We start from the raw sequence: 22,143 nt of genomic DNA, 5'->3' as shown, positions 1-22,143 counted from the left end.
AGTACATGCCATTTTCTTATTGTCAAACTGACGTAGTCCAGCTGATTGGATGCCATCCTGTGGGTATAAAAGTGTGAGCCTCACTGGCTTACAACAGTCAGTCTTAGTTGCTGATAGAGATGGAGGATGGAATCTTATCCCAATTTGACACAGCAAGTAAAACAATATTTATTTGTGAAATAATACCAGCTTCATAACTCTTACTCAATAGAAGAAGTTCTGAACATGTATTAGTATGTGTGTGTGTGTGTGTATGTGTGTGTGTGTGTGTGAGGGGGGGATAATAGACGGAAATTGAACTATATGTTTTGCTGAAACAATGTACTGTAATTGTAAAACTGATTCATTCTAAATCATAGGGAGAGGTCTCGGTTATGATCCATGGAACATGCAAATAACTAACATGCATCCAAGAACAGTACTGTCTACGGTCCAGTGCTTTAAACTGAACACACTGAAATTCAGCTGTACTCCATACAAAGGTTCAAGTAGCCTTGCATCTTTTGCAAATTTCTTTTTGCAATATGTCGAACAGTATTATTCTCTTTGAATATTACTCCAAGTATGTGTAGGAAGAAATTTCCCTCTCTCATCCCTAGAATATTGTGACATAGTGGTTAAGTCAATCATTGTTATTATTCATTCTATAATTAGTGAGAGTTCGAAATGTGTTGGTTAAATATTACAATTTGGCATGGTCGCAGTCACACAGCAGCCAGTGCCACTCCCAGGTCATCACGTTAAGTGTTTGTTCAATGCGGTGATGACATAGTTAGACAAGGGAAGTAACTCAAAAAGGTAGTTTTTAGCTAATTAAACTTTAAAAAAGTTATTGCAGTTAAAAGTAGCCCTAGAAAAATAGTTCTTTGCTACATTACACGTAGAGACCTGAAAAATTTTCGTTCTACTATAAATGCATATATAGATGCAAATTCTGTGTCAAAATGCAAAGATGTGAAGTTACCTAATAGATGCAATTTCATACCAAACTTTATCTGAAAATGTAACCAATTATCGGTTACTGGTATTGCGAAGGCCAATTTAAAAAGTTAATGTGTATAAATAAAAAGTACATGAAGGCAACCACATATCAATACATTCAATTGTCCAGTGCCATGCCAGTTGTAGGCAACAGAAGGAACATGCCATGTAATGCAACTTGCATGTTGGTGAACTTTTTGACTGGGACATTTGCTTTTCCAAAAACTGCAGTAGTTTTTTTTTTCCCCACAATAGCCTTTGTTTTCTTCTGCATATAATGCAACAAGCATAGGACTGGCATTATAGAACAAAGAGCTGCTAGCTAAAGTTTAAAAGTTGATATAACACAGACACTTTTAAGGTGGCAGTTTTAGGTGACAGGTGTTTCGAACAGTGTTTGCATCAAATACTGCTGGAAGTCACCCTTAACTACCTCATGTACAATGCTCTGCCAACCTCACATAGCAGTTGCGTAGTAGCCAATTCCCTTGCTTATTGTTCTTTTTCTTATTTTGAAACGAGTGAAAAGGCTAATCCCAATTCATCACCTCTTTCAGTTATGACCTTCACAATACCAGAAGAAATCAGCAGTCCCTGTGACTATTTTGTCAGCTCTGCTTTTGCTGTAGGCTGCTGCCCTGCCCGAGGGAGGTGGGGCTTGTTTTCCCACACTGCTCTCTCCCGTCTGGCTGTCAAAATTCTCAGTAGTGCCAATGTAGAGAGCCTGCACCCAGCAGTATAGCAGTTGGAAAACAAAACCTGTCAACCTATATTGAGTGCACCGATATTCTTCCCCTGATTTGCAAATAGTTATTTTTGGTTTTACTTCTGCACTAAGCGCTGTGGCAGTTCTGTCTGTAGCTTTGCCAAGCATGGGTAGCATGACTATGAGTGGCCACAAAAGTCAAACGTAATATTCTGCAGCTTTCATAATTATTGAATTTGGTGGGAAGAGAAAAGTATGTTGAGATATTCCTTCAATCAGAAATGCATTTGATTCGCCGGCAGGAAAATGCTCTCATTCTCAGTAGAATGATAATTTGCTGAAACCTTAAATACAGTCAAAAGAAGGAAACAAAGGCCATTGTGGGGGGGGGGGGGGGGGGGGGGGACTGCAGTTTTTGGAAAAGCAAATGTCCCAGTGAAGAACTTCACCAATCATCACTTTTTTTTAGCACTCAATTTCAAAGCACTAAGGCTAGCATGATAACCTTTTAAATTTGTGCATCAAAGGGCCCTGCCACACTGGGATGACACGGTTCTCTTGGCCACTCTGCTGGCAGTGCTCAGGTCTGGCAGTACAAGATGCCAACAGAGATGCCAGAGGAAAGCCTTCAGTCTCCGCTCAGGAGAAGAGCTACAAGCTTTATGTGCAAGTTTGAAATAAAAGCAGAATGCAGAGAAACATGTTCTGAGCACATCCCATCACTGCTAATCGTGACATTAACAGATTATTTGACACGCTTTGTAATAATGTAAGAAATTACAGTGCTAAATTTTCCATTATCCTGAAAATGTAATTCTGTTTGTTTGGCATGGTAGTGGAGGTCTCATGAGAGTGTACTGAAGAAAAAGCTAACTGTTTTAAGGAAAGTAATCTTATTAGACGAAAAGATTTTTGTGACCTGTATACTCGGTAGCTAATGGTTTGTTGTCTTCAGTGTAGTTACAATTTAAGTTGTAACTGTAAAGTACGCATAGACGTGCTTTCAGTTTTTATTCGAAAAGTACATTGTTATAAACTGAAAGTAAATTTACAAATGTTTTAGAAAAGTCAGAAACCTGTCTCCTTTGTTTACATATTATTTTTCTTAAATTAGCATCACTTGCTGCAGCAGAAGATGTATCTGTGCTATTTCGGTGTAGAAGTAGTTGGTTTTGAGGAAAACTAACATAGCCCTTATAGCAAATGTGCTTTGTCTGTGGTGTAAAGCTCTTGTAGTTGGAGTGGAGCTTCAGAAACAGGCTACGAGGAAGCTGAGGATCAATAATTTCCACTATCTCCATACAGCCAGAGTCCAAAAAGTGCATTATTGTAAGTAGTTTGAATGTGACTGTAACGTGAAGAGGCTTATTCTTCAAACTGAGCTTCATTTATGACCCTCATAATTCTCAACTTTTTTTCCAGTTTGCAATTTGAATAGTTCTGAGATGGAGTGTCCCAAGTTGCTGATCTCATCTGAATCTCGCAGATAAAAGATTTGGGGTTTGAACTATCCATAGCCCTCACGTGGTCGGATAGAACTAGGTACGGGTGAGTGGTAGGTAGCACTCAGCAGCTCTGCTGGAGTCCTGCTGTGTGTTCTCCTGGCAGCATCGCGAGGCTGGCAGGTGTGCCGGCAGAAGCTCGCGGCAACCGCTCTGCCGGCATAGCTGTCACAGGTGTGGGAGGCTCCTTTACATCCCGTGCTTCTGTCTGGCATCTCTGCCAGCAGACCTGCCATGGCATCCCAGTGCAGTAGGGCCTTAATCATTTTTGTAAAAGTGATTTGTGACAAAAATAGATGCTGGTCCATAAATAAACTACATAGAAAACTTTACTGCTCTGGTGGTTAGCCAACTGGACTCACATTCAGGAGGATGACGGTTTAAATCTGCGTCTGACCATCCTGACTTAGGTGTGATTTTCCAAAATTGCCACAGAAAAATGCTGGGATGGTTCCTTTGACAGGCTGTGGCTGATTTCCTTCTCCATCCTTGAAACATTCTGAGTGTGTGCTCTGTCTCTAATGACCCCATTTTTGGCAAGACTTGAAACCCTAATCTTTCTTCCTTCCTTCTTTCCTTGACTGCTCTGTGAAAATCAGTTACAGCATTTTTTTAAATGTGGAAGTTGTGGGCAGTTTTTTTTTTTTTTTTTTTATATTTGAGGTATGCTATTAATCTGTATTTGGGAATTTTTCTTTCCATATATTGACTTTATTGTTATAATTCACAAGTTGTAAATTAGTTTTATGAATGGAATTTTGACCAATAGTTACTCTGTTTAGAATGAATAAGTTGTGCATATTGACGTTGCTGCATAACCATACACGTTAATTTGTTGTTAAAAATTTAACGGGCTGGGACTCTACACAGCATTATGGTTGATGCCTTGACATCTTTCAGCAACTAAGAATTGTTGTAGAAAACAGGTTTGTAAGTCCGACACATCCTGCAATAATACTATCTGGAAAATATATCAGCGTGTCTTATTTCAAATTGAAAACTTCAGCCCTTTCGCTTTTGGCATTACGTAACACACTGGCCTTCAGGCAGTGGATCAACCTAAAAATAAAAGTTTCCCTTTGATTAGTAGGAAGGGAGAACTTTCTGCCTTCTTGTTTGCACTCTTCATGGCTATGCTACCAGATATGATCGTCTTCACTACACGTTATTTCAGCGATCCATCTACCCGCCATCTTCAGGTGCGATTGCTGAGTACTCAATCACACCGGAACTGAATGAACATGAGAAACTGTGACTCCTTTATACCCTGGGTCCAGGCCACTGCGCCTGCACGAAAAGTGGAAGAGCTGCCCCCTGCGAAGAGAAGAATTGCACCACCGCTGGCAGTAGAAACTGGTGAAAGTGATAAATTACAAATTAAGATGTAGCGGGTCAGAAACTAGACCGTTGTTGTTTTAAATCAGATAAAATAGGGGCCCTTGTCTTGCTTAAAGGAAAACCTTTCTCTCTCTCTCTCTCTCTCTCTCTCTCTCTCTCTCTCTCTCTCTCTCTCACCTTAATAATGTCATCAGATAATCATATTTCGACAGATTCCTTGAGCACGCAATCCCAGTAACGAGAAGCTGGAGCAATAATTCGCATCTCTTTAAATGACATGTTATGCCCTTTAATGAGACAATGTTCGGCGATGGCAGATTTTCCAGGCTGGAGCAAACATATGTGACGCTGATGTTCCACACATCTGTAAGGAACAGTGTGAATAGTCTGTCCAATATAAGCCTTTCCACAATGACAGGGAATTTTATGAACTCCATGCTTTCTCATTCCCATTTCATCTTTAACAGATCCAAACTGGGCCCTAGTCTTGGCCAAAGGCAAAAGAACACTTTTAATATCATATTTCTTGAGAATTCTAGAAATTTTTGAAAAAATACTTCCAGCAAAGGATAGAAAACCAACTGATTTACTAGTATCCGGTGTTGGTTCACTTGATGGTCCAAACTGAAAAGCACGATTAATTTCATGATCAGTATATCCGTTGAGCTTGAAGACATCCTTAAGATGATCCAGTTCCTCTGCAAATTTTTGGAATCAGAAATGGCAATGTACATAGAACTCCCATCTGCTGATGTGGTGGATGACAGCTCGTAGAATGAAGATAGCAGTCCGTGTGTGTGGGTTTATAGTATATGCCATGTCCCAAGGTACCATTTCCTTTTTTGTATACTAGAACATCCAAAAAAATGTAATTTACCATGTTTTTCAATTTCCATTTCAAAATTTGATGCACGGATGAAGATAGTTAAAATGATCTAAAAACTGATTAAGAACTTCCATTCCATGTGGCCAAACAATGGAAATATCATCCACATATCTCCAAAACCACATAGATTGAAGAGTAGTAGTCCTGAGTGTGATATCATCCACGTATATCCAAAAACACATAGGTTGAAGAGTAGTAGTCCTGAGTATATCTTCAAAATCTTCCATAAAAAGATTGGTGACAATAGGGGAAAGAGGACTCCCCATAGCCACACCGTCAGTTTGTTCAAAAAATACATCATTAAATAAAAAATGTGTTGATGTCAACTCATGGCGACACAGCTCAGTAGTTTTATCATCCAAAAGTTGACCAATTAACGACGACGACTCTTCCAAAGGTACCTGGGTGAAAAGAGAAACCACACCGAAACCAACCATAAGGTCAGATGTTCCAATGCATAAAGACTTTAACCGTTCAATAAAATCAGTCAAGTTGGATAAATGATGTTCACATTTTCCATCATAAGGGCTGAGGATGAGAGAAAGATATTTAGCTAAATTATAAGTAGAAGTGCCCACATTACTAACGATAGGACAGAGAGGAGTTCCAGGTTGATGCACCTTCAGTAAACCATACAACCTTGGTGGTACTGCCACCCCTGGATGAAGTTTTTTGATAGTCTCCTTTTTCAGGGAGCTCTTCTTAATAAGTGAAATGGTCTTCCACTTTATCTGGTCTGTAGGGTCCCTCCGAAGTTTACGGTAAGCAGAATCATCCAATAAACAGGCCATTTTAGACAAATAAACTTCACGAGACAAAAGAACAGTGGCACTACCTTTATCGGCGGGAAGAACTAAAAGGTCCTTATCTTCCTTCACTGACCAAATGGCCTTCCTTTCACTCTCCTTCCTTTCTACCCTCTCGTTTCCATATTTCTTTAAAAAAATTGTGATGCCTTTGTTTTCACACATTATCTTTGCCTTTAAGTGCTTATGGGGATCATACATATGCATTGATATATTGATTTCTTTCACTAAAATATTGGAAAAATCTGATCGATCGGGTTGTGCAACACTCACTTTACTGGACACTTTTGGTGAACACTCCTGCCTAACAGTAAATGCATGTGATATTCATAAGAACTGCTGTACTTTAAACCAGCATGGCACATGTTTTTAACCAACATGGTTTGGAGAGTCAGCGATCTTACTTGTAATAAATGGTCAGCATAGCACAGTTGTCAGTGCTACAGTAATGCAACTTTGGAAGTACATAAATGGATGCCAGAGAATGCATTGGTGCAGTTTACAGAATTATTGCATCTCTTGAGTTAAGCTTCTCTTCATCCCTTCAGTTCTAAGTGAGCATCTATCTGAAATGGTCCTAGCTGTGTAAAAATTCTGTCTCCTGTAGTCCAAAAGGTGAAACAACATTCATCTATAATAAATTGATTTGTTGCCAGTTGGCACTTGACTATTTTTATTGAGTCAGTTAGCTGTTGGTTTAACATAAGGAATATATTGTCCAAAAAATATATGGACAGTCCAGTACTGCTTTATCACACGCACACGCGCGCGCGCGCGCCCACACACACACACACACACACACACACACACACACACACACACACACACATAGAGCACATGTGAGATATCACACAGCACATATATACCTGTATAGACTGTTTATGAGTGATTGCTCAGGCTGAAGGGAATAGACAGAGAGGAAAGTTTGTGGAAACTAGGTCAAGTAAGTTGAATAGGGCCAACAGCCTTGCTGCAGTGGTAACGTAGGTTTCTGTCAGGTCACCGAAGTTAAGTGCTGTCGTGCTGGGCTAGCACTTGGACGGGTGACCATCTGGTCTGCCGAGCGCTGTTGGCAGGTGGGATGCACTCAGCCCTTGTGAGGCAAACTTTGGAGTTACTTGATTGAGAAGTATCGGCTCTGGTCTTGTAAACTGACATATGGCCGGGAGAGCAGTGTGCTGACCACATGCTGCTCCATATCCGCATCCAATGATGCCTGTGGGCTAAGGATGACACTGCGGCCTGTTGGTACTGTTGGGCCTTCATGGTCAGTTCAGATGGAGTTTTGGTTTAAGTTGAATGGGGCAAGCAGGGAAGATAGTGAGAGACATGATAGAAGAGTGCTGTCATTTGCTGATTGTAAATTTGCTTGGAACAGTTTGGTACTTATTTTCCTACTGAAAGCCATGCTGGTGTACACCATTATCATTTTAGACCTCCACAGAAATACGGAATAAGTTTGGCTTGTGTAAAGTAGATGCCCTGTGCTTGTAATCTGTCTTGGTTACTTGTAGCAGAGAAGTTGCAGCTTGTTTATTTGATGTTTTCCGTTACATACCTTTAGCTTTAATGTTTTTGAACTCGAGCTGTAAATCAAAGGTTTATATTTTAATAAATGTATAACAGCAGCTGTCTAATGCTTGCATCTCAAATAAATTGATTCTTTCAAATAATGGAAATTCCAGATCAGAATATGAACATTGTAGGAAAAGATAGATTGCTACTTACTTTAAATTGCAGACATACAAAATTAAAAGGCACTTACACATAAGCTTTTGGCCACAGCCTTTGTTAGAGAAGGAAAGAAAAACACACACCATTCATTCAGACAATCGAGCACACTTCAAGCACACACAACTGCCAGAGCTGCCGGTGTTGGTGGTTGTGTGCGCATATATGTTCTTGCTTGTGAGAGTGCGTGTGTGTGTGTGTGTGTGTGTGTGTGATTCTTTTTCTTATGAAGGCCATGGCCGAAAGCTTTACACTTACACAGTGGCTTTTAATTGTGCCTATCTGAAACTCAACATGTCATTGTTACGGTAAGTAGCAGCCTATCCTTCCTACATTGTTAAACTGATACTTCGTTGTTCAGCAGAGAGCTCTCCCAGCCAAATCTGTGTTGTTATTCATTCTGTAGGTGTCAAAAAACTATTAGGTTAACATTGTTCAAAGGAGACTGTTGCAGTCAATTATTTTTCCTGTTGCATTGCAGAAAAGGAAATAACAATCTCAGTGTAGATTTCTGTGATACAGTTATCTTTGTAGTATGTATCTCATGTTCCAAAGAGCATTATTGTGTCATTCTGTTAAAATTATAAATAAAATTAGTTTTTATGTTAAACAGTTGGTTGAAGACATCTTCCATTTTCAGTATTATTGTATTCTTATTAAGTTTCTTTCCAGGAAGATTCATCAAGACTTGGTTGAATGTATAATTGGACTTATTTTCGACTTCTATAAAACCACTATGAATACAAAACCACTGAGTCAGGCACAATCGTTGCAATTTTTACTTGATGTTAAATACCTGACACTCCTACTAGTTCCCAGAGACAACAAGGTATTGCATAATATTTATGAAGATTTGTGATAATGTAACTAACTACACTGTCAGCACTAATTTTCCGTACTTCCACAGGTGTTAATGGGGTGTTCGCAAGAATTGTGTGAAAAATTGGAAAGTGAAGTTGATCCATTTGATTTAGATGTGTTCTCTCCTTATGTTCAAAACAACATTAAAAGAAGTGTTCAGAGAACACAGGTAAGATGTCTACAGAAAGCACTTATTTGATACATTTTTAATTTTTTTTCTATTGTTTTGCACAGATATTGAGAAAAATTATGAAGTCAATAAAATAATACATTTATTTGTATGGCTATCTTCCGCAGCAGCTGTTATTATAGGTTATCTGTCTTGAACTGATTGCATTGTAATTAAAAAGAATTACACCAGAAGTGTTTCGCTTTTATTTACAAAGCACCTTCTGTGATATTCTGTAAATTGGATACACATGTTTGTAAATTTATTTTTTTATTCTTTTAGGTTGAAAACAGCATTTTATTTATGAAGTTGGTCAGTAAGCTACCTTATTTACCCGAATCTAAGCCGCACTTTTTTTCCGGTTTTTGTAATCCAAAAAACCGCCTGCGGCTTAGAATTGAGGGCAAAGCAAGCGGAGGTTCTGAAAAATGTTGGTAGGTGCCGCCACAATTAACTTCTGCCATCGACTATATGTAGCGCTACACAGGCATGCTTTGTAGGCACAAAGATAAATACTGGCGCCAAAACCCTCTGCGTCAGTAAAAAAAAAAAGGTGGAAGACGAGCTTCTTTTCTCTGCCCCGAGTTTCGACCACTGCATTTTCATACATTATCCAACGAAGTAAATACCAATTCCGTATTGTTCATCTTCAAATGTTCAAATGTAGCAGAATTTCAATGTACTACGAAAATCTGACTGGCAAGACTGTTAGGGATGTTTGTCAATATGGCCAACTCTACGTTTTGAATTTTTTCCTACCTGTGAGAAGAGATGGTTGCTAATAGGGGATGAAATGTGAATCACATACAGTATTCTGTTCACCATAAGAATAACACAAATATAAACATTTTGCCATGTATTCTTTCGTGTTTGTTGCTATCTCATTTAAATCCTGTCTGCCTAATAAACTACGAAACTAGAGTGAGACAACAGCAAACGCGGAAGAATATACGTATCGTGTCATGTTTATATTCGTATTATTCTTATGCCTAATAGTGATACAGTCAGAAATGAAGCACGGCAACTGACTAGATTTTTAAATCTAAGATGACTCTAATTTCTGTGCAGAATTTGATGTACTAAAGAAGCGGCCGCAAAGATTTTCAAACGGAGAAAAATTTTCGCCTAACTCTCGTTCAGAACATGCAACAATGCATGACACAGTACAGTAATGCATTTTCAGCTTAGAGTGACGTAAACACGTATAACAAAGAAAACGGCACTTACCAGATCAAAGCAAAATAAGCAATCGATTCAAACCAGACAAAGCACGTGAAAAAGGAAGGGTACCCGTATAAATACGGACGGAGTGCCTGATGCCTAGCAATGGCTACCTGGTAAAGCTTAACTGCTAAGCTTACAACTCGCACCAAACTACTGTAGGTGTATCGTCATTCATTCGACCTAAATTGTGTCTCATATTGCAATGGACCAACTTTGTTTCGATTTGGAGGTGCGGCCTAAAACTTTTCTCTCTCCTTGAATTTCGAGTCTCAAATTTCAGGTGCGGCTTAGATTCGGGATTTTTTTTTTCCTTTTATTTCGAGTCTCATTTTCAGGTGCAGCTTAGATTCGAGTGCGGCTTAGATTCGAGTAAATACGGTACTTACGGTGTTTCTGTACATAGTCTGCACCTTCCACTCTCACTAGCAATGGTTGATGTCAACAGGCTTCATTTCACATCTGCAGTTTTTGGTATTTTGTGTTATTTTCTGCACTCCACTATTTATAATTGACTATCTTAACTGTTTTTCATTCATCACTGCTACAGTTTTTATGCCTATTTGTTTGTTTTCGTTCATGTTGTGAGTGCTGCCAACCCATGAAACGATTTTGTGTGTGTGTGTGTGTGTGTGTGTGTGTGTGTGTGTGTGTGTGAGAGAGAGAGAGAGAGAGAGAGAGAGAGAGAGAGAGTGAAATTGTTGTCTTATATGTGGGTAGAGACGTGAGAGGGGTGGGTCCCCCTCCCCCCTTACTCTCTCTCTCCGTGGGGGGAAGGGGGGGGGGGGAACAACAGGGATGGCCTGGATAGTGATTATGGGACAGATCTGGGAGGAAATGGTAGTGGTAAATGGAGCCTGTGGTTAGATTTGTACTTTTTATGTTATATTAAGTGTCAATCAGTTTAAAGAGTGTGTGGTTTGCCAAGTTGACCTGATCATTTATGAGTTGTTTCTTTTCTGTTACAGTTTTTAGGATGTGGTAGTTTTCTTGTAAGGTGAGGAGGTATTTTTTGATGTTGTTTATCTGTATGATTTCCATGTCTATGTTTCTGGTTGTAATTTTAAGTTGGTGTTGGTGTAAGTGTTTTGCGAAAGTTGAATGATTTGTCCTATACTTCCATGCTCTTACATGTTCTTTGTATCTGGTGTCAAATGTCCTCCTAGTTTGACGTACATATCTTCCATCACATGTATTGCATTCCAGTTGGCATATTCCTGATTTCTGATACAGATCAGTTTTTCCTATTGTTTTTGGGAAGTATTTCTGAATTGAGTTGTTGGATTGGTGTGCTATTTTTATGCCTTGTTTTTTGAAAATATTGTGTGTGTGTATTTGTGGTTGTATGTCATTGTGTACTATCTTTTTCTTTCTGTTTGTTTCACACTTTGTGTTGTTTCTATCCTTGTATTTTGTGTATTTGTTTGTGTGTGTCTGATGGTACTGTGCTTAGTCTGTGGAGCATGTACCTGAGTGTTGCCTGCTTTTGAGAATTGGGGTGTTGTGATGTCTCATGTATAATTGTAGCTGTTGTTGTTTTCGGTACCGGTACGTGGCAAATGTGTGGTGGTTGTTTTGAATCTTTATGGTGATGTCCAAGAAATTTAACTGTCTATTTTGCTCTTTCTCTATTGTAAAATGTATATTAACATGAACAGAATTTCTGTCTGTGTGTAACTGGTCAATTTCATTGTTTGGTTCATCTATCAGGCACAAGATATCATCCATATATCTAATCCAGTATAGGATGCTGCACGTATTTGGCACTGTTTTGTTAAATATAATCTGTTCCACATGGTTCATAAATATGTTTGATATGGTTCCAGACACTGGAGATCCCGGTGGTAATCCTTCACTTTATAAATAGAATTCATTATTGAACTTAAAATAAGTCTGTTCTCTTATTAGCTCTAGAAGCTCAACTGTTTCTTTGATGTATTCATGTGGAAGTGTACTGTGTGTCTTAAGGTTTTGTTCTGTAATGTTTGTTGTTTCAGTTATTCAACCAGAAACACAAGACATGGAAATCATAAGGATAAACAACAACAAAAAACACCTGCTCATCTTACAAGAAAACTACCACATCCAAAAAACCCCAACGAAAAGGAACAACTCATAAATTATCAGATCAACTTGGCAAAACACACACTCTTTAAAGTGATTGACCATTTAATATAACATAAAAAGTACCAATCTAATCACAGGCTCCATTTACCATTACCATTTCCTCCCAGGTATGTCCCATAATCACTGTAAAGACCATTCCTGTCATTCCTACTTCCCCCCACCCCCCACCCCCACCCCAGAGAGAGGAAAGGGGGGGGAACCCACCCCTCTCACGTCTCTACCTGCGTACAAGACAATTTCACTAACTCTCTCTCTCTCTCTCTCTCTCTCTCTCTCTCTCTCTCTCTCTCTCTCTCTCTCACACACACACACACACACACACACACACACACACACAATTGTTTCATAGGTTGGCAACACTCACACTGTGGACGAAAACAAATGAATAGGGATAAACACCGTAGCAGTGATGAAAGAAAAACAGTGAAGGAAGTTATTTATATATAGTGCAGCACAGGAAATAACGCAAAATACCAAAAACTGCAGATGTGAAATGAAGCCTGTTGACATCAACCACTGCTAGCAAGAGGGGAAGGTGCAGACTATGTAAAGAAACACCATAAGTAACTTACAGACCAACTTCATAAAGAAAACGCTGTTTTTAACCTAAAAGAATCATGAAATAAATGTACAAACATGTGCATCCAATTTACAGAATACCCAGAAGATGCTTTGTAAATAAAAGCAAAACATGTCTGATGTAATTCTTTTTAATTACATTGCAGTCAGCTCAAGACAATTAACCTATAATAACAGATCAATAAATTATTTTTTTTATTTTTTCTTACATGGTGCAGCATAAAATCTTCAAAGAGAAATTTGTCATTAATATAAGATTGCTAGCAAATACTGGTTCACATTTTGTAGCTGTTCAAGAGCTTATCTCTTGCCCTCTGTCACTGAAAGTGCATGAATATACAACTTCTGAAGGTAAAACTGTAAACAGAGTTGCTCATTCTGGGAGCACGTGTTGAGAAAGAGCACACATAGTAAAACATGGAGATGAAATAAGTTATAGTCAGAATTTGATGAAAGGTGTACTAATATGAACATTTTTTTTTTAAATTTATTTGTGCTACAGTATGGTGGTGCTATACAAGTTTAAAGAAAAACCACCTTATTGAATCGCCAGTATTGCTTGTGTGTTGATGTGCCATATGAAGGGTTTCTATTCCAGAGTCTGGTTTGTACCTACTGATTGTTCATACTGTAGAAACCACTATTGGAGCAGAAAGAGAATTATTACCTTGTTGCCGATTTTAAGAGGGAGTGACAGTTTTTGTGATAGTCTTGCAACCCTTAGCTGAATAACCAAAAGGGCAGATTAATAATATTCTGCAAAATCTCTTTTCAGTTGGCTTTACAAAGCATGTGGATAACATTGCTTGCAAATTACATATGTATTCCTATGGTTCTTTATGGTACTAGAAAGGACTCTTCAAATCCATTTCTTAATGCACACACTGTGTTGCATAGATCATGCCATGGCGAAGAAGCGGCGGGAATGTGGATTGTGTCAGAATACACATTACCACAGAAGTGCAGCTGTAATTCAATACTTCTGAAGATAAATTGACAATTTACTATCAGTAAATGGTTATGATATTACTGTAAGGGCTAGAGGCATGCTCACAGAAACTCATGGATTGTTGCTATCTCAAAATGCTCACCAACTACTTGTGTCAGTACAAAAGGATGCCAGATGCAGAATGCTGCCACAGGTGAATTGCAGGCTGCCTGCATGATAGCTCAGTCTGTCTTTCTCAACTCACACTGGAATATAAGTCTGCGATTGTTCGGGGATAGGGTGACAGACACAGTAAAGACGAGTTGGCATAGCATGCTTGTTGTTATAAACTGTATTTTGGAATAAAGTGGTGAAAATTACTCAGTCTCTGCGTATTGCTGCTCTTCACAGACATAAAGCTTAAACTGCATGTTTGGACCTCAGCCAAGGATAGACCCCATTATATTAGCACGGGTACTTGCCATACTGTGCATTGTTTTTGACTGAATTTAAGTGTCTTTATGTATTAGCAGGCAGAGGGGCAGTACTTCGTGAAATTCTGGTTATTTTCAAATTGCTATTATTCATTACTGTAACATACGGAAGTATTTCACAGGGGTGTGTGTGTGTGTGTGTGTGTGTGTGTGTGTGTGTGTGTGTGAGAGAGAGAGTGAGTGATTGCTTCTCCCATATTTTATGTATTGTTCCATCCAGGAATTTCCATAATTGTTACACATACATGTCATGTTTTACCAATTGTGCAGCAGGAAAGGTATAAACAGCTGAGCTGTACATGGAGCAATCACAGAAATTTGCTGAGGATGGCAAAAGGAGTACAATTGTAAATGTTATTAAGGAATTAGTTACTGTAATGGAGTTGTAGCTGTACAAATAAAAAGAAACCATGTCCCTTCCATAGACCTTAATGAATAATGCATTGAAGTGGTGAGCAGACATTTTAGCAGATCACTGGAATTGAAAATATACAAATTAGTAGTTTTTGAAAAAAAAAAAAAAAGTCATTATGAAGTAATTACTGAGATGTCAAACTGGAAAGTCCAGGTTGTAATATCAACAATATTATGAAAAGAATAGATTGCTACACACCGCAAAGATGACACATTGAGTTGCTGAAGGGCACAATGTAAAGACTGTTACATACAAGCTTTTGGATGAAAAGACTGTTACATACAAGCTTCTGTCCAAAGCTTTCTTCAGAAAAGAGAAACACACATTCATACAATGAAGCACATATCTCACACACACACACACACACACACACACACACACACACACACACACACACACACATGACCACTACTTCTGGCCATTCCAGCCGTACTCAACACACGTAAGTAAGTTACGGACTCATAGGAATGTGCATTTGGGTGTCTGTGTGACTGTATGTGTGTGAATGTGTAGACTTCTACTTATAGCTAGCATTTGGCCAGAGTGGCCAGAGGTAGCACTCGTGTGTGCATTTCACCTATCTGAAGAAGGCTTTGGCCGAAGACTTATGTGTAACAATCTTTTCATCATGGCTGTTTGCAACTCAGTGAATTACTGAAGTGTTATAGAAATATATGAAAAGCTGTTGCAGATGAATCTTAAGAACTTGTTTTTTGCCAGCGCCAATGAAGAACACCAAAAATTCGTCATTTGCAACTTTGGATGTATTTTTTACAAATGTTAGGACAGGGTGACATAGGATTTCAGTAATTGATGATTTATTTTATTTCTTCACTGAGCATTTGTTTATATCATTGTTGGTTTTTGGTACTGTAAATACTCATTCATTACTTACTGGCTGAGTAGATGGATGGCATAAGCATTTAATCTAAGATGGCAGCAATAAATTCTACGAAACATTTATCCTGAAGATAATAGGGAAGATGCTGTGTATATAGAAAAAAGTTGCTGAAGATTCATAAATTATTGCAGGACATTTTTAATGCTTCAAATACTTGAGAATAAATGGTTTACGTGATTGATTGCCATATGATAGCGGGAAGATAGAGTAGGGACGGTTAAAAAGGAAAGGCTGGTCAACTTTCCCCACTCTTGTGTCCTTAGCAAGGAAGACACTAATATAATAATCTCATCACTTTGATATGTGTACATTGGCAGTACTAAACCTTTTGACTCCTGATGGTAACTATTCTGTACAATAATAGTTAAAGAAAATTACAGGAAGAACTGTGGGGTTAGGTATTTAATTTATTCTTAATTGCATTCCTGTAACATAAAGAAGGATAGTGAAAGTTTCATGGCATCGAGTATTGAGTCTGTGCATCAAGTAGTAATGAGAAATCTTTTGACTTTATCATAGAGAAAGCACAAAGTATACAATGTCCACAAAAAATTGGAAACTTGTTGTATCAAGCAAAATTCATTATAATTGAAACAAAGCAATGAGGAGATCTTACTTGAGATTCACTTTTCTGACAGAACAGTGATAAAAATGAAGACAATTGAAAACCATTGGACACCAAATTAATTATTTCTTCTCAGCTATGGATGAAAAATAGATCCTATAATCAACCGACAGATTGAGCTAGGTAGCTCAGTGATAAGGCATTCAATTGTATATTGAGGACTGTGGTTTAAATCCGCACCTTGCCATTCATATTTAGGTTTTTCAAGGGTTCCCTAAACTGCTTCAGGTAAATGGGATGGTTACTTTGAACTTTGAAAAGAACATAGCAGGAGATCCCGGGTTCGAGTCCCGGTCGGGGCACACATTTTCAACATGTCCCCAATGAAGTATATCAACGCCTGCTTGCAGCTAGGGTGTCCATTTAATTATCATTTCATTTCTAGCAAAGCTGCATGGTCATTGACGGTAACTGTTCTTTCGGGAACAGATACTACCGTCATATATAGTTATAGCCAGTATTCTTTTCCATTTTGAGTTTGTGCTCTGTCTCAATGATTTGCAATCTGTCCTAATTCACAACAGGTTTTCTGTAAGACATATAATACATGAGGGTTATTTGGAAAGTAAGGTCTGAATCACCATAGCTAATCGAATATTGTGCGAACATTGAATCGTGTGTGCACCAACTCCCAGCATACTTTGCTCATCAAACACCACCATTAGCATTGGTATTGTTGCAGTGTCAGACCAAAATGTCAAAACAATTGACCAGCACACTGACTGTGAAATACAGTCAGTGATTCGGTTTTTGACAGCAAGGGATGTTGCAGCAATGGAAATTCATCGACAGATAAGTGAGGTGTGTGGCCCCAATGCGATGAGTGACAGCCAAGTGCTTAAGTGGGAGAGAGCTTTCAAGGACAGATGGGAAAATATCCATGATGAACTGTGATCGGGCCAGTCATCAGTGATCTCAGAATATTTGACCAAAGCCATGTACAAAAAGATTTGTGAAGTACAGCAATCCACAAATTTCAACTTAAGTGCTCGAATTTCTGGATGTGGGTAGAACTACAGTGCACAAAATTGTCTATGAAAAGTTCCAGTTTTGCAAATTGTGCAGTTGTTGGTTTCCCAAGCTGCTTACTGAGAAATACAAAGTGGAAAGAATTACTTATGCTCTTGAATTTTTGGACCAGTATCATAAGGATTACTTTTTAGAGAACATTGTCACAGGGTACAAGGCAAAGGTTTCTCACATGACCCTACACTCTACACATCAGTCAGTGGAATGGTGTCACATGTCACCACCAGTCAAAGTCAAGGCTAAGCAGGTCGAATTTATGCAGCAAGGAATAGCAATAAATTCAGCTGCTTACTGTGCTACCCTGAAGAAACTTCAACGTACCATACAGAATAAGCAACATGGCCTCCTGACATCTAGAGTTTTGTTGCTGCATGATAGCACCAGACTCCATTCTGCCATTCACACCCAAAATCTGATCAGATCTTTTGCATCGGAGCAGATTGTTCACCTATCGTACAGTTCATACTTGACACCGAGAGATTTTCGCTTCTTTAACTACCTAAAGGAGTTTCTTGGCAGCAAGCATTTTGTGATAGGTAATGAAGTGAAAGAAGCAGTTAAGGACACAGTTAAAAACCGGACATCGTCAAAGGCAGCAGGCATCTGTGAATTAGGGATACAAAAGCTTGTAGAACATTATGACAAAATTTTTAAACAAATATAGAACAAATATAGAAAAATAGAGAAACATGTAAGGAATTAAATGAAAACAGTTTTTTTAAAAAATCTGTGATGGTTTTTGTTTTGTAAGAAATTGGATCTCACATTCCGAATAACCATTGCACAACATTTTTTATAGTTATAGTTATTATTTATAGCTGTGATAGTACCCTAAAAATTTGTTGTGTAATATTTGGTGCCACAGAGAATAATAATTGATGTTACCTTACATCAAGGGCCTACTGGGAATTCTCGTGGCTTGGCCTGAGAAGTTATGCCACACGGCACCGGTCAGAGGTCAGGGAAGTAGTGGCAGCTCTGCATCCGGACAGACTGGTGGCATAGATGATCCAAGTGTGCTTCCCCTGGGCCCCACAGCCCAGTGGTTCCCTCTGCTGCCAGTCACGGGCCCAGCATCTGGGTCACGCCTCAGCGCAACTGGAGCTGCACCAGTCATTGCTGCTGGTGCTGCCACTGTCCAGCAGGTTGACAAGTCTCAGGTGAGAATGGAGCCCTTCATCAGCTATTGCTCAGTAGGCTGAATTTTTGTATTTAATGTAATCCATTAAAACTTATGTGCCAAAGATCCAAGGTTATATGAGGGCAGTTCAGTTGGTACCCATGTTAGGAATACACACACCTCCCCCCACCCACCCCCCCCACCCCCCAAAGAAAATAATTTTTTTTCCAGCATAGTCCCCTTTTTTTTGGGGGGGGGGAGAGAGAGAGAGAGAGAGAGAGAGAGAGAGAGAGAGAGAGAGCCTGTGAGCTAAGTCTTTGTGTGGGGCAATGGGAATAAATCTCATGGACCTGTGACAGGGGAATATGGAGGTTAGGACAGCAATTTATCTAGTTTTGCACAGATAGTTCCAGATTAATGTGCTAGTGCATTGTTGGGGTGTACCTTCACGTTCTTCTTTGTCAAATGGGACCGTTTCCTTCAATTTCTTGTCAAAGCTAACCTATATTCCATTGTAGTAACGTGAAGTGATAATTTTTCTACTTTTTAAAAGTCTATATTTACGATGTTCCAAAAAATCATTGTCGTAACTTTTCCAGTCGATAGAACCATATTTGCCTTCTTCGGAGCAGATTCACATGTAGTAACCCATTATTTTGATTTGTGCTTCATTTTCAGAATATGATGACGAATCTAGATCTTATTGATGAGTACAACTCAATGCTCAAGATTGTATCTCAGTTAAATTGTTCCAAACACAGCTTCGATACTGAGAGCTGCATCTGCTGTATGCAATTTCCTGCCTTGTTCTTCATAACATTTCCTCTGTCACTGTTGCAGTCACATCATTGATAAATAGTCTTTACATAGGAATATTGTTCACTATGATAGCGTACACGCAGTCCTTCATAAATCCTCAGAAAATGAATTGCAGTGGGGTAATGTTGGGGGAAAGTGGTGGCCAGCTGATGGATCCCCTGCATCTAATCCAGCGATAGGGAAATTTCATTGACAGCCTTCAACCAATGTGGTGAAGCACAATGTTTAAAGGTGATGATGTGTTGCAAGTCTTGTATCTGAGGGTATACAGACTGCTCCAACATGCCCAGATACACATGCATTCACTGTATTTTCTGCCAAGAAGAATGGTTGGACAGTCCTTTCGTGCATTAGCTCATACCAGACGTTCAGTTTATGGCTACCACAAACATGTTCAATGATAGTGTGCAGATGTTACGAACCCCAAATCTGAACATTACACTGATTAACCATTCCTGATTTGTGATGGAAGGGTGCCTCATCTGAGAATAAGCATTTTTTTCAGGAAGCTGGCATTCATGTCAGTACACAGCAGCACATCTGTAGCACATTGCTGTCAGCATGCTTTGTCGTACAGCATCAGATATTACAGAATTTGCACTTTGTAAACTTACAAATGAAGATGCTGGTGTACTGCACAATGCAGTGTTGCTTAGGGTACATTAAGTTGCCTAGATGCTTGCTGACTTGAATTATGTGGGCTTCTGAGAAATGCATGGATGATGTCTTCCACTGTCTCTTCGAAAATACTGTGACGTGCACTGACCAAAATGTTTCAGAACACTTAAAGCTGCCAAAAACTTGTGATGCAATTCTTTAATTTTTCACATTCATAGAACCTGCAGTGATTTCTTTGCATAGTAATAGTCGATTTTGTTTGTGCAAACCACAATACTGCTTGCATGCTCTACTGAGTAGCCACTTTCACTTCATGCAATCATGCTGCAACTGACAACATCAGTTGGAACATATGATGTGGGCATATAAATTCTTTGATATGCTGTAGCACATGGTACAATTTCATTATCATATATACTGTAGTTTTTTTTCCTTGGCCTTTGAAATATGGGTATTTTTAAGGATGACTCTGTAAGGTTGAATTCTTTGGGAAACAGTTTCCCTACTGAACTGTCCGAATGCAATAAACATTCTTCCCCAGTAACTGGCGACATTTCCTTGATACTACTTTACTGTCAGCCATTGAGAAAAACCATTCTGTCCGGTCTTCCTTTTTCCAGTTGAAGATACTGTACTAACTGATCAGTTCCAGAAACTGATATGAGGAGTTTGGGTCCTTTACTGCAGTACATGTTCCACCTGATCTGAAGCAGGGTGTGCATTGTCTTCCTGAACCATCATACAGCAATACGTAATTTATCCTTCTGTAACTACCATTCATCACTGGTTTTATTATTATTTATACATATATCTTCTGCTTTATTTATTGGCTGTAGACAGTTTCTGATCTTAACAGTCAGGTGGGCAGTTTTTCTCTTTCTTCTTTTCTTTTCGTTTTCCTGTTCCTGTATTACTCAGTCTCCTTTCTGCTTAAAATAAATTTTCTATTTTTTCCATATCTTCAAGCTGTCTTTGCTCACTTTTAACCATTTCGGTATCATTTTCAACTGACTTTTGTTTCTTTTTCATTTGTGTGAAAATTCATTCCAGTATTCAGTCTTCACTTCTCTTTGCACATTTTTCGTCTTAATTTAAACAGTTATTTCTGCTTTATCTTCAAAACACAAACAAGCCCCGGAAAGAATGAATATAAGAAAACAAACAAGGCTTTGGAAGTGGGCTAAGAATTGGATCTTTGCACCTACATACTTGGACAAGGAAAACAGAAGAAGTTACAGATTTGCGGGAAGAAGAAAACGGGTCGTCATAGGATTGGGAGACATTTGGTGGAAAGGACAAAGAACAAAAGAGCTGAGGAGAGGATGCCAGCTATACTGGAATAAAAACGAACTAGAATGAAGAACAGAATTGGGATTGTCTTCCAAAATGGTCTTAAAGAGGATGTGAAAGGAATAAATGACAGAATAATGAAGTTAATATATGTCAAGGAATGCCTTTTTGAGATAATTCAGGTACATGGTCCACAAGTAGGTTTTTGTATACAGGAAAAGGTACACTTGGAGGAGGATATTGGGATACAGATAATCAGAATACAGTAATGTAGGTAAACCCAATGTTCCTACCAGCACAGGGGAAAAGAGAAAAGAAAAGGATATGAGGAGTTATTGGGAAAAGGACCGTTGGGTAAAAGAAAGAAAGGAAGGAAGCTATTAGATCTCTGAAAGAAAAATGGGTTGATGATTTGGTATTTTGGGGATAAGCACTAAGAAAGTTGTGAAGTATTATGGTACAGCTGTGATTAGAAAAGGACCTCAGCTATGGACTGTACCATCTTTGACAAGGAATAAAAACGCATGTCACTGGCTTAAAGGTAATGCCTTAAGTTTCATCAGATTGTGGCCACCACCTGCTACTGATTAGTCAAAGGGCCACGATTGAAAAAAGAACACAAAGACAGGAGAGAGAAAAAAATGGAAACTGAAAGAGGAGGAAATCAGAGAAAAACAACATGTAAAGGAACAGGGCACCTTTAAGTGAACTCAGAACAGTAGAAGAGGAATGGTAGAAGTTTAAAACAACACTTGTTGAAACTGCAGTGTCTTGTTTCTGGAGGAACAAGCAACATTATAAGGTGGGAAAAAACTTTATAGAGTGAGAGTTAAAAAATCAGTGGAGGAAAAGAAGAGAACATTTGAGTTATGTTCTGGAAAAGGATCCCAGATGCAGTGGATGAATGTAACATCAGGAAGATAGTAGCAGAAGTGAAAAGAAATGGTTGAACTAATGGGTAGAGTTGAAATGAACAGAAAATGACAGCATGAGGAAA

General features: G+C 38.8%; 1 protein-coding gene across 3 annotated transcripts in view; it reads left to right on the top strand.

Moving 5' to 3' along the window:
• LOC126094496 (conserved oligomeric Golgi complex subunit 1) overlaps positions 1–22,143 on the top strand; it is a 135,392-nt gene that overhangs the window by 91,489 nt on the left and 21,760 nt on the right. For all 3 annotated transcript variants that reach the window (XM_049908904.1, XM_049908905.1, XM_049908906.1), the window contains exons 13-15: positions 8,623–8,779; positions 8,858–8,980; positions 18,196–18,459. In XM_049908904.1, coding sequence (XP_049764861.1) covers positions 8,623–8,779; positions 8,858–8,980; positions 18,196–18,459 — 544 coding nt within the window. The remainder of the gene's footprint in view (positions 1–8,622; positions 8,780–8,857; positions 8,981–18,195; positions 18,460–22,143) is intronic.

This window comes from Schistocerca cancellata, chromosome 8 (assembly GCF_023864275.1).
Source record: "Schistocerca cancellata isolate TAMUIC-IGC-003103 chromosome 8, iqSchCanc2.1, whole genome shotgun sequence".
Lineage (NCBI taxonomy): Eukaryota > Metazoa > Arthropoda > Insecta > Orthoptera > Acrididae > Schistocerca > Schistocerca cancellata.
The sequence above is the reverse complement of the archived record's forward strand: the minus strand, read 5'-3'. Positions and strand labels throughout refer to the sequence as shown.